General features: G+C 48.6%; 1 protein-coding gene across 1 annotated transcript in view; it reads left to right on the forward strand.

Moving 5' to 3' along the window:
• The window catches only part of CFAP221 (cilia and flagella associated protein 221), a 104,624-nt gene extending 104,358 nt beyond the window's left edge, over positions 1-266 (forward strand). Inside the window, exon 23 of the mRNA XM_047085581.1 lies at positions 90-266. Coding sequence (XP_046941537.1) covers positions 90-198 — 109 coding nt within the window. The 3' untranslated portion in view covers positions 199-266. The remainder of the gene's footprint in view (positions 1-89) is intronic.
• Positions 267-12,132: the final 11,866 nt, after the last annotated feature.

The following is a 12,132-nucleotide window of genomic DNA, read 5'->3' on the forward strand; positions in this document are numbered from 1 at the left end:
CCAGCAGAAGGGCGTGGGGGGATGGGAGATGGTGACTGGAGCTGTTACCAAATGCCCTGATGTGTCCTTGTTGGGTGTTTGATATGCAGAGAGGCCAAAGAACAAGCACAGCCAGAGGAGAAGGCGGGAGAAAAGGTGCTGGAGGAGATGAAGCTTCTGAAGAACAAAGCTCTCAACTCGTACCTGATTCTAGGATAAAACCTCCAGGAGGTCAGTTCCTTCCGTCGGCTTTCCCCCCCGTCACCGTGGTCCTCTGTGTCCATTTGCATCCCAGCCATCTCTGGAATTAAACTTCCTAGAGGATAAAATCGGAATGTGGACGGTGTATATATTTTTAAGTAATGATGTTTCCTTTCAAAAATAAAATGTCACTGGTGGGATGGCGGTGTCAGAAGCTTCTCGGTGCGAGATTTCGTGCTGGCACAGACTTCCTGAGTAAGTCGTGGGCCACCATGCTGAGACCAAGAGCCGGGGCTATCCGCCGTTCCTGAGAGCCTTTTTGGAGGTGTGGTGCCTGGGGCCGGAGGTAGGAGGGTTCAGAGCAGGGTTGCTTGCTCACCTCCACGGCCCCTGAGTGTCACAGCCTTGGTGAGGACCCTCGCTCCCCAAGCATCTGTGGGACGGCACGCACTAGCGAGCAGGGGCTGGAAAACGGAGGGGACACAGTGAGCCACCCAAGCGTGCAGACTGGTTTGGAAGCAACTGGAAACTATCCCTCTGGAAACGCTAAGAAACACCTGAGGCAAAAGGTCACTGCCAAGGGGTCGGGAGGCTCTGTTGAACCCATCAGCGAAAACCTTTTGATTGTGTGAGTCTTTGGTTTTGCTTGTGTTTGTTAACATGACGCCATTCATTTGCAGAAGCTGGTAAGACTGATGACATTTGGGTTATAACAACCCATCATTATCCAAGTATATTTGGATGTATTCCCTACATTCCTCTTTCTGTGCGAAGCTGTTATCAGACTCTATGTACCGTTTTAAAAGAGCTCTTCATTAGCTCATTGATTCTGACATTTGTTCTGGGATTTGTCTTTCCATCATGAAACCAAAACTCTTTAGGGGCAGGACCTACAGTGTGTTTGAGGCAATTCGCATACGTTAGACAATTAAATGTTGTCAATGACCATTTCCTTCCTGTCAGTATAATAGGTACACAAGTGAGCTTGGATCTGTGAAGCCATTTCTTTAGTGTTCTTAAAAAAAATATTTTTTTTTAATGTTTATTTATTTTTGAGAGAAAAAGAGAGACAGAGCACAAATGGGGGAGGGACAGAGACAGAGGGAGACACAATCCGAAGCAGGCTCCAGGCTCCGGGCTGTCAGCAGAGAGCCTGACGCGAGGCTCGAACCCACCAGCCGTGAGGTCATGACCTGAGCCCAAGTCAGACGCTCAACCACCTGGGCCCCCCACGCACCCCCTTTAGTATTCTTAAAGGCTAACCCAGCCCACGTGCAAGACAGAACTTCGCATCACTCATTTATGCAACCAAGTCCCTCTGGGGAATGTCCCAGAGAGAGGGAGACACCAACAGCACTAGGCAGAGGCCACGGCCCCTCCTCAGAACTGGGGTTACCAGATACAACGGCGCCCACTTGAAATTGAATTTCAGATATCAACAAATAATATTTTACTGTACGTATGTCCCAATAGGGCATGCACTTTCTGGGACATATTACGCTAAAAAAAAAAAATTCATTGTTTCTCTGAAATTCATATTTAACTGGGCATCCTACATTTTTATTTGCTGAATCCGCCAACCCCATTCAACACCCAGCAGCCTCGTGAGAGATCCCTGGTGAATGAAAGATGGGATGGCTGAACGACACAGAGTCAGTGGTTAACATGGGAGTCGCATGTAAGGCAGGGGACAGGCTTTCCGAACAAGAACACCGGTTCCTTTTCCCTGGTGTCCCCCATGTGTCAGGCCCTGTGCTGGCCCATAAGGGGGGACTGCTCTTTGAGTCCTCACACCCTCCCGCACAGAGAAGCCCAAAGGTCCCAGAAGCCAGGTGACGCTTCAAGCTGGTGACGACCCACAAGGCCTGTGTGACTACGAGGTCGGGCAGAATCAGAGAGGGACTCTTCAGACAGCTAGAACTCCAGCTGGGTCGCCTGTGCTGGGCAAGAGGGGCAGTCGGAGATGGGGACACTGCCTGCCTCTGCCCGAGGACACCAGACTCTTCATTCCCGAGTCACACACAACAGGCTCTGTTTTCCTTCTCTACCACCGCCACCTCCTGCCCCTTTAAAAAAAATTTTTTTTAACGTTTATTTATTTTTGAGACAGAGAGAGACAGAGCATGAACGGGGGGAGGGGCAGAGAGAGAGGGAGACACAGAATCTGAAGCAGGCTCCAGGCTCTGAGCCATCAGCCCAGAGCCCGACGCGGGGCTCAAACTCACAGACCGCGAGATCGTGTCCTGAGCTGAAGTCGGACGCTTAACCGACGGGGCCACCCAGACTCCCCAGCTGCCCCTTTTTTAAGCTACCCGTTTGTCCTGCCTCATCAGCTTCAAGGATAAAATGAGGTCACAGTACTTGGACTAATCAGAGTTCACAATTTGTATCTCCCTTCCCACCTAAAATGTCACACTCCGTTTCCAGGATAAGTGGAAGCACCCTGGGGAGTCCCGCTCAGCCCAAGAGGCTGGTCCTGATGACCTCTGAGGAGCCTGGACCTTTGGTTGCCCAGCTCAGGGGTCTCTGCAGGCTGGTGTCGGATGGATGCCCATCTGCTGTGGGGACACAGGCTCATGCCACCATTGCTGGCCAGGCAGTGGTTCTCTGGGTGGAGAAGGGAAGAGTGGCCTGGAAGAGGGCACACGTGTGCACGCACCCCCCGCCCACACACACAAAGATGTACACGTGTAGACACACAATTCAGAAGAGTTGCTGAGTGCCGTCTAGGAGCTGGGCCTTGCTGGGCCCAGCAAGGGATGTAACCCCGAGCTTGCCCCGTGGCAAAGGGCACACGTCATCAACAAAAGCCAGATTTTACATATGCACTATAAAGCCAGGGCAGGAGAAGTGCTACAAAGGAAGACTGACGTTTGGCCAAGGGGAGAGGGAGTGGCCCAAGAGCCGCCCGGAGGACTTGTCATGGAACAGAGACCTGACTGTAGGAAGGCGCAAGCCGGCTGTCATTTGGGGACAGACACTTCCAGGCACTTGGGACGCCGCATTCAGAGGCCCTCAGAGGAAGTGTGTTTGGCCTGCTGGAGGACCAGGGACAAGGCTCAGATAGCTAGAACAGTGGGGGCTGCAGGGAAAGGGACAGGGAAAGAACACAGATGTGGCCAGGAGGCTGGTCACATGGGATCTTGCAGCTAGGACATGGACTTTGGATTTGGAGTTTCATCCTAGGTCAGGGAGTCCTTGGAGAGTTTTGAGCAGGGGAGTAACAGGAGCCATGTTCTGTTTTAAACACACTTTACTGGGTGGCTCAGTCAGTTAAGCGTCCAACTCTTGGTTTGGGCTCAGGTCGTGATCCTACGGTTCGTGGGTTTGAGCCCCACGTCTGGTTCGTTGCTGACAGCGCAGAGCCTGCTTGGGATTGCCCCTTTCCCCCTCTCTCTGCCCTTCGCTGTGCTCTCTCTCTCTCTCAAAATAAATAAATAAACTTAAAAAAACACAAAAATAGGGGCGCCTGGGTGGCTCAGTCGGTTAAGCGTCCGACTTCAGCTCAGGTCACGATCTCGCGGTCCGTGAGTTCGAGCCCCGCGTCGGGCTCTGGGCTGACGGCTCAGAGCCTGGAGCCTGTTTCAGATTCTGTGTCTCCCTCTCTCTCTCTCTCTCTGCCCCTCCCCCGTTCATGCTCTGTCTCTCTCTGTCTCAAAAATAAATAAACGTTAATAAAAAAAATAAATTAAAAAAAAACACAAAAGTAAACACACTTTACGGGCCTGCGTGGAGAACTAGCCATAGGGGGCGGGGGCGCAAAGACGACCATGAGAGGAAGCCGGCACCAGTCTGTCCCAGTCAGAACTCCTGCTGTCTGGCACCAGGGCCTTTTTTTTGAAGGTGAGCTGGTTGGGGTGGGGCTCATCTCAGGGTCAGGCATCTTATTACACCAACAAAGGACAACCAATGTGGGGGCTCCTGCTGGAGCCGTGGAAAATAGGTGGGAAGGGGAAGCCCTGGGACACATCTCCCCTGCCTGCTGCCCCAAGCCAAGTGTCTGCAGGGTAAGGGCCATGCTCTAGGGCTCGGACACGGGGTGGACAGTTGGCCAGGTTTTATTCTGGGAAATGATACACCTGCTCTTCTTGGATTGAGAGACTTCCACCCGGCTGTGCGTCAGAAGCACTTGATAAGCACTTCATAAGAAAGGACGCCTGAGGGGCGCCTTGGTGGCGCAGTCGGTTAAGCGTCCAACTTCAGCCAGGTCACGATCTCATGGTCCGTGAGTTCGAGCCCCGCGTCAGGCTCTGGGCTGATGGCTCAGAGCCTGGAGCCTGTTTCCGATTCTGTGTCTCCCTCTCTCTCTCTGCCCCTCCCCCGTTCATGCTCTGTCTCTCTCTGTCCCAAAAATAAATAAAAAAAAAAAAAAAGAAAAGAAAAAAGAAAGGACGCCTGAGCCATAGCTCAGACCCAGCTCGGACCAGCTGGGGTAGGACTCCAGCAACAACAGGTGTTTTCTGGTTTGCTTTTCTTTTGTTTTGTTTTAAAACGTGTTATTTATTTTTGAGAGAGAGCATGAGCAGGAGTGAGTGAGGGAGGGACAGAGAGAGAGGAGAACAGAGGATCTGAAGCGGGCTCTGTGCTGACAGAAGTGAGCCCGATGCGGGGCTCGAACTCACAAACCGTGAGTGAGATCATGACCTGAGCCGAACTCGGTCGCTTAGCCAACTGAGCCACCCAGGCGCCCCAAGAAGCTTATCTTTTAACTAGATTATATTGCTTGGGTTCTTTTTGTCGTTAGTGTTATAGAGTCCAATTAAAATACAGTTTTCCAAAGTTAGTTCTTTTCTTTTTCTTCTCTGCTTCTACCACTGTGGTTGTGCCGTGCATTTGGGATACAGTTAGGCCCATGTGTTACTGTTTATCTTCCATCTCTGGGTTTAATTATTTGCTCATATTTGGGATCGGCGGGGGGAGGGGTTGGTTTGTGGAGCATTACCACGGTTCTGAGAGCCGGAGCTCCACAAAAAGACTCAGGGGAAGGTCTCTCCCTCCTCCTCATACGCACCCTGTAGGTAACCAGTCCCTTTGGTTTGTGGTTTATCCTCTGAATAGGTAGTTTTCGTAAATCTCTCACGGGCTGGTCTTGAGATCCATATCCCACCTCCACCTTCACTCAGAAGTTCCCTAGACACAGCCCACGCATGCACACCCAGCACCTGTGCCCTTACTGTTCCTAAGGTTCCACCACCTTCCTGCCTCCTGTTCCCAGGTCAGGCTTCCCTCGGCCCCTGGTTCTGCAGGACCGCACTACCTCGAAGGCAGGGACTAGGTCTGTCATCTCTGGGTACCTGGTACTCGTACCTCCACTACTGAGGAAGGCGGCGGGGCATCGTTGCCTGTTCAGGGAATTGCTTCCCTCGACGTCCACATTCAACACCACTTTGTCTACTTTGCTTCCTTCAGCACACCCAGCCCACCATTAGTGAGCCCCTGGCTGACTCCACCCGCCCCTTCCCCCTTTCTTCCTGGGTGCCCAGCATTATATTATTTGTGCGAACTTTCCTGCTCAGGGCTTGTTCCAAGGGCTTGGAACCTGGGCTCATGTCAGTGCATGTGTTTACATCCAGCTCTGTTGCCCCACATAAACAAGGGCCAACTTCTTTTGTTTCTCTCCTTGCCTTCCAAACGCGTCCTATGGCTATGGGCCCTCTGAAAGAATGGGGCTGTGTTGGGGATCCGGTGCCACCTGCTGGATGCCACAAGAAAGGCCTCATCTGCCTCCCAAGTACACCGTAGCCTCGGATTTCCCCCATGAAACAAACCAGCTTCCAAAGAGGGACTATGGTCTGTGCTTTTCTTCCTTCTTTTCAGACCACCCTTAGATGAGAAAAGGCAAGGAACCCTTATACGTGTTGTCTTCCACAATTAATCCCGTAGAGAAAGTTTCTTCAGTGGAATCATTGACCACGTGAAGTTCGGGGGCTTCCTACGGAATCAGCCAGCCAGGTTCTCTAGGGATCGTGGATATAGTCAAAGGGTAGATGAGGAGCTCAGGGTTAAGCAGCGGTCTCTGAAGACCCGCTAGCTCCTTCCCGCTTGCATTTACTCAGATTATCCCCTCTCCTTCTCTCTAAAGTCCAAGAGCTGTGAAACCAAAGGACCTCAGGGTAATTCACTACCGTTGCTTCATTTTACAAGTAATTATAACTGCTTCCTTGTTTAAGACTTTCAGTTTGTGAAGTATTTTCTCAATGATCCTTACAGTGTTCTGAGACACACAGACTGGCCATTATTATCGTGATATAAGTGGGGAAACTGAGGCCCAGAGAGGTTCGTGGACTTGCCCAGTTAACAGAACAGCCAGGTTTGGGCAGAACCCAGGCTGCCTGATTCTGTATCCACTCTTCCCTCTACCACATGAAAGTCAATGGAAATTTTACTGCTTTATATTTCTTTACTTTTATTTAAAAAAAATTTTTTTTTAATGTTTATTTATTTTTGAGACAGAGAGAGCCAGAGCATGAACAGGGGAGGGGCAGAGAGAGAGGGAGACACAGAATCTGAAACAGGCTCCAGGCTCTGAGCGGTCAGCACAGAGCCTGACGCGGGGCTCGAACTCACGGACCGTGAGATCATGACCTGAGCCGAAGACGGACGCTTAACCGACCGAGCCACCCAGGCGCCCCTCTTTACTTTTAATTTAAAATCTCAGCTTCTGGGTTTCTACGTGTCACAGAATAATACTTACATTTTACTTAATTATTTGTTCTTTAAAATATGTAACGTAGAAAAAGTACGAATTAGCAAATCTCCTAGCTCTAAAATCGATCAGTTTGGATCTAAAGAAATCAGATAGTATGTTACCCCACCAGGGCATTGGCCACATTTATGTGTCCCCAGCACACAGCAAGAGGTTTGGCACAATATAGGCTCTCAGTAAATGTTTGTTGAATCAAAGAATATGAAAGAAATATGAAAACTGTGTGTCTAATATCCATTTACATTTTCATGAACGTGTATGTTTATGGAGAATATTTGTTATAGGAGAAATAGGAGCTGAAGGTAATAAATGAATTCTGAATCCCTGGTAAATAAGGGTGTACTCTCAGCAAATACAGCAAGTTTATGCAATCTCCTTGCCTTTTATTAAACAGGGAAATAACAATAATAACTTTACGGGATGGCCGTGGAGTTAAGTGAGATGATATGACAGCACATTACACAACAGATATTAGCTGTTACGAGCGTCTCCCTGTTTATTTGTTGAGGGAGTGAAGCTGACTCCTTACCTGCCGCCCCACCTTCCGCAATTCCCCTTGCCACCCTCTACCATCTGTCTCCCATGCTCCAATGGCTAAGCTGAGAACTGCACACGAAAGAGAACCTTCCAGAAGGTGTGGGGATGAAACATTGCACTAAAGAACACGAAGTCTCTCTCTTCAAGCAGGGTTTGGGAACAGGAGTTCACGTAAATGCTAAAGATTGGGAATGGAACGGTCGGGATGTGGGCCTCTTTGAAGGTGGGAATGGACTGATCGACTCAGTGGTCTCTCATGTCCCTTCCAAAGAAGGAGGACTTCATCTTGGGTCTCTGTCCAGACCTCGCCGCCTTCCCCTTCCCAGTCACATCACAGGCCATTCCCCCTTTGCCCAGCAGATGGCATCATGGAGAGAGGTTCATTATGAAGGCAAGGAGAACTACCTCTCCTAGAGGACACCCAGAAGGGCCTTTTATCCAGGGGGCAGCCACTTACTTCCAGGGTAGAGAGCCCATAGCACCCCTCCCGCTCCTTTTTAAAATTTTTTTATTTTTTTTAATAGCGTTGATATTTTTGAGAGAGAAAGCACCGGGGGGGAGGGGCAGGGGGAGAGGGAGGGAGAGAATTCCAAGCAGGCCCCATGCTCAGCGACCATGAGATCATGACCTGAGCTGAAATCATGAGTCAGATCCTCCTCAACCAACTGAGCCACCCAGGAGCCCTTCCCCTTCCTTCTCACAGTGGATTCAATCAGAGCAAGCAAGCACCTTACCCAAAGGTTTTTGGTCTATGGGAGATGGGGACCAATAGTCTGTCATTAAAAGATAGAGGGGCACCCGGGTAGCTCAGTTGGTTAAGCATCTGACTTCAGCTCAGGTCATGACCTCGCATCTGTGGGTTCAAGTCTTGCGTTGGGCTCTGTGCTGACAGCTCAGAGCCTGGAGCCTGTTACGGATTCTGTGTCTCCCTCTCTCTCTGCCCCTCCCGTTTGTGCTCTCTCAAAAATAAATAAAATGTTAAAAAAAAAATTTTTTTTTAAAAAAGGTAGACTGAGCTAATCTGATCCCTTCTCTCAGGAATTTGAACCAGGAAGTTCAAAAGAGATTGGGCAACTGGGGCACCTGGGTGGCTCAGTCGGTTAAACGTCCAACTTCAGCTCGGGTCATGATCTCATGGTTTGTGAGTTTGAGCCCTGCATTGTGCTTTCTGCTGTCAACACAGAGCCCGCTTTAGATCCTCCGTGCCCCCCTTTCTCTCTGCACCCCCCCAACACTCTCATGCTCTCTCTCTCTCTCTAAAATAAATAAACATTAAAAAAAAAGAGAGAGAGAGAGAGATTGAGCAACCTGGTAACAGGGACAGAAGCTGGATGGTTATGAAACAGAGAAGTTATGTGGGGCAGCTATGATAGGCCCTGAGCAGCTGAAGTTAGGAAGCAGTGAAGAAGCAGGTTTCTTGGTTTGGTAAACACAAGAAATAAAGCAGATGCACCAAGATGCACCAAGAGACAAGAGGCAAGTCAGGATGGAACCCAAGCATGCCTCTCCCTGAGCAGCCCCAATCTCAGGTAGCCCCAGTACTGGGACCCCACCCTGTAACAAGCCCTCTCTTTCTTCAGAAGCTTAAGAGAATCTACTCCTTAACACCAAAGAGTCTAATCAGATCTCGAGACTCGGCCAAGGCATGGGCACAGAGGTCTGGTGTCACATTCTCCAATAGCAGTGACTTAAAAAAAAATGTTTCATTTCAGATACTGTTTGCAGGAAGTGTGTTAAAGCCATTGTGAGAAGACTTTAGAGAAAGCAATGCAAAAGAAAGACCTTGAGATGTATAGAGAAGGTTGTCAGATGATGCTTACTCCCCCAGTAACCAACAGTGCAAGCCCATACACACACACACACACACACACACACACACATACACACACACCCTGCCTGGGGTCCAGCTGTCAATATCTCAACAACTAGATACCTGCAAAAGGTAGAGCCCTTTTTTATGTGCTTACTGTCCCTGAAGGTGGAAGTTGACCCAGGTGGAGGCTGAAGCCAAGGACAGGCTACTCTTCAAGGTCCCCAATGCCCGGAGCTCCAAGCTGGCCATCCTGGGGGCACCAATGGCTTCTGCTGCTCCTCCTCCCACTCTGACATTCCAGAAGCTCTTGCCTCTGCTTCAGGCTGATGCATCTACCTCCAATGGCAAGCCTGAACAACGAAGCCCCGAGCCTCTCCTGCAACTTCCAGCGAATTACTCTGGACCTTTAAATTACTCTGGACCTTTTACCCACCTTGCCCTAGATTCAAAGTCTAGAGTACTTACCAAGGCCAATCTCATCTTGACCCAGTGTTTACCTCCACCATCACCACCAACCAAGCTAGATTAGCAGAGGGGCTAATAGAAGGCAACAGGAACTTGGTCACTATAACATCAGCTGTTCACATTACGACCCACCAGGAAGACCACCAGTGAGCAGTCGTGTAGGCAAACATCTTTGTTTCTCTTTCCATCCTTCCTACCAAAAAAGGAAGCCCCAGGAGCTATGGGAACGAGAGCAGACCGTACTTCCGTGCTCCAAGCTGTTGGAGATAGAAGTCTGGTCTACACTGGGGGTGGCGTGCTGACATGGTAGGGGCAGCCTTGTGTCAAATACAGGACTGAAGTTTTAAAACACACAATGAAACCGAGTCTTCACCAAAAGGATACTGTCTTAGTAACGGACATCGACCGACAAACTATAGGTTTGGACTATGTATCATTAAGGGAGCCCACCAGTAGGCAGGAAAGCACATGTTTAAATACAGTTGGTAGTAATTACCGGAACAATAAAGTCATTTCGTCTATGCCTCAATGAGCTGATATTACTCAATCAAACTATCCACACTATAGTCACCACCCCAAGTCCCAGCTTGTGACTCAGAGAGGAATGATAGTCAGTGGACACATGGGATCATGAAAGTGGAAGGGAGGGTGCTCAGTGCAGCCTAAGGAGAGGGATACAGGATCTAATTTGGTCTCTGCGGGTCAGAATTACAATATACAGCTTGGCATGTTAAAGTTAGAAAAACAGCGTTGTATTATTGTGGCAATAAGGGAAGCTGGTATCTCTGGAAAAAATCTTTTATACTAAAGCATGATTTGTTTAAGTTCTCAGTTAAGTTGGAGTTGAAAATAATATGATTCCATGATGTTTTTCTTTTTTGTTGTTATTGGGGGGGGATTTTTTTGTTTGTTTTTTATTTTTGAGAGAGAGAGAGCACGCACACCCATGCAACTGGGGGAGAGGCAGAGAATCTTTTTTTTTTTTAATGTTTTATTTATTTTTGACAGAGAGCGAGAGAGACAGAGCATGAGCGGGGGAGGGTCAGAGAGAGAAGGGGACACAGAATCCAAAGCAGGCTCCAGGCTCTGAGCCGGCAGCACAGAGCCCGACGCGGGGCTCGAACTCACAGACCACGAGATCATGACCTGAGCTGAAGTCAGACGCTCAACCAACTAAGCCACCCAGGCGTCCCAAGAGGCAGAGAATCTTAAGCAGACCTCATGCCCACCAGAGAGCTGAACTCGGGGCTCAAACTCATGACCGCGACATTATGACCTGGGCGGAAATCAAGAGTCGGACGCTTAAATGACTGAGCCACCCAGGCCCCCCCTTCCATGATATTTTTTCTGGGTCTGCCTCTAAAATAGTCTGTTATGCTGTAGCCCACCCCCAATATCGAGTAGAGCGGTCTAACCTGTGCCCGAAGCACCTAGATTCTAGTCTTTACAGTTCCCCAGCAAGAACCAAGGAGCCTTGGAAAATTTTCTGATTCTATATCCTGGAGCAAGGATCATTCAGATGGGTGTGGGGTATCACTTTGTTGCCAGAAAGAAAGTATGCCTCCAAAGTGATCCAACGCAATTTAAAGGATAAAGGAGCCAGTTGAAAGGGCTCCCACTGAGCAAATTGTGACAATTAGAAAGACAGCAATAGTTCTCTGCACAGCCCTATGAGGCATACTGAAAAAAGGAAAAGAAAAAAAGGCAGGTACAACTTTTTAATGATGTTTACAGTATGTTGACAAAGCCAAAACGATGTATATACTATATTCAGGTTTTGAATATGACATCAAAACTTGATCATTGCAAATCAAACAGGTAAAAGATGGATTGCAATCTTGGCAGGGGATTCAGCATCGCATCAATTCTCCTCAGGCAATGAAAAATTGTGGAAGATTTACTGTTAAAAAAAAAAACCCACAGAGGTTTGGGAAGTCCAATTATCCCCACCGATACTCAACCTAATAAACGAACTCATGATGAATCACCCCGGAAATCATTCTGGACCCGTCCTGGGCAAGAACATACCACTGAAAGTTTGACCCAGAGCACTGCAGCGTGAAGTGACTTGAGAGGATGGTTCTGGACACCTGGGTTGGGAGACGACATTTGTAATGTCAGGATGAATAAAGAAATCTACCTGAATTGGTACCTGGGTGCCGGTTAGGTTATCTGTAATAAGGAGTTTCATTCCACTGTTTGAAAGATTTTGCTTACTGGATTTGAAAGGCTGCAGTCTGAGGAGAGTGTATTTAAAAGAATCAGCTCAATTAAATTTGAAAGTATGGTTGGAAATGTCTAAGGGAATTTGATCAATTAAGTACAGGAGGGATGTGATATAATTAAGGAAGATTTAATCTGTAAAGCCCATACTTAATTAAAAGGTAATCACAGAACAAGTAGAAAAAAATTCTTATTTTATTAAAAAAAA

This window comes from Lynx rufus, unplaced genomic scaffold (assembly GCF_022079265.1).
Source record: "Lynx rufus isolate CCGP_SWC_20201006 ecotype Redwood Valley unplaced genomic scaffold, mLynRuf1.p SCAF_2, whole genome shotgun sequence".
NCBI classification, from domain to species: Eukaryota; Metazoa; Chordata; class Mammalia; order Carnivora; family Felidae; genus Lynx; species Lynx rufus.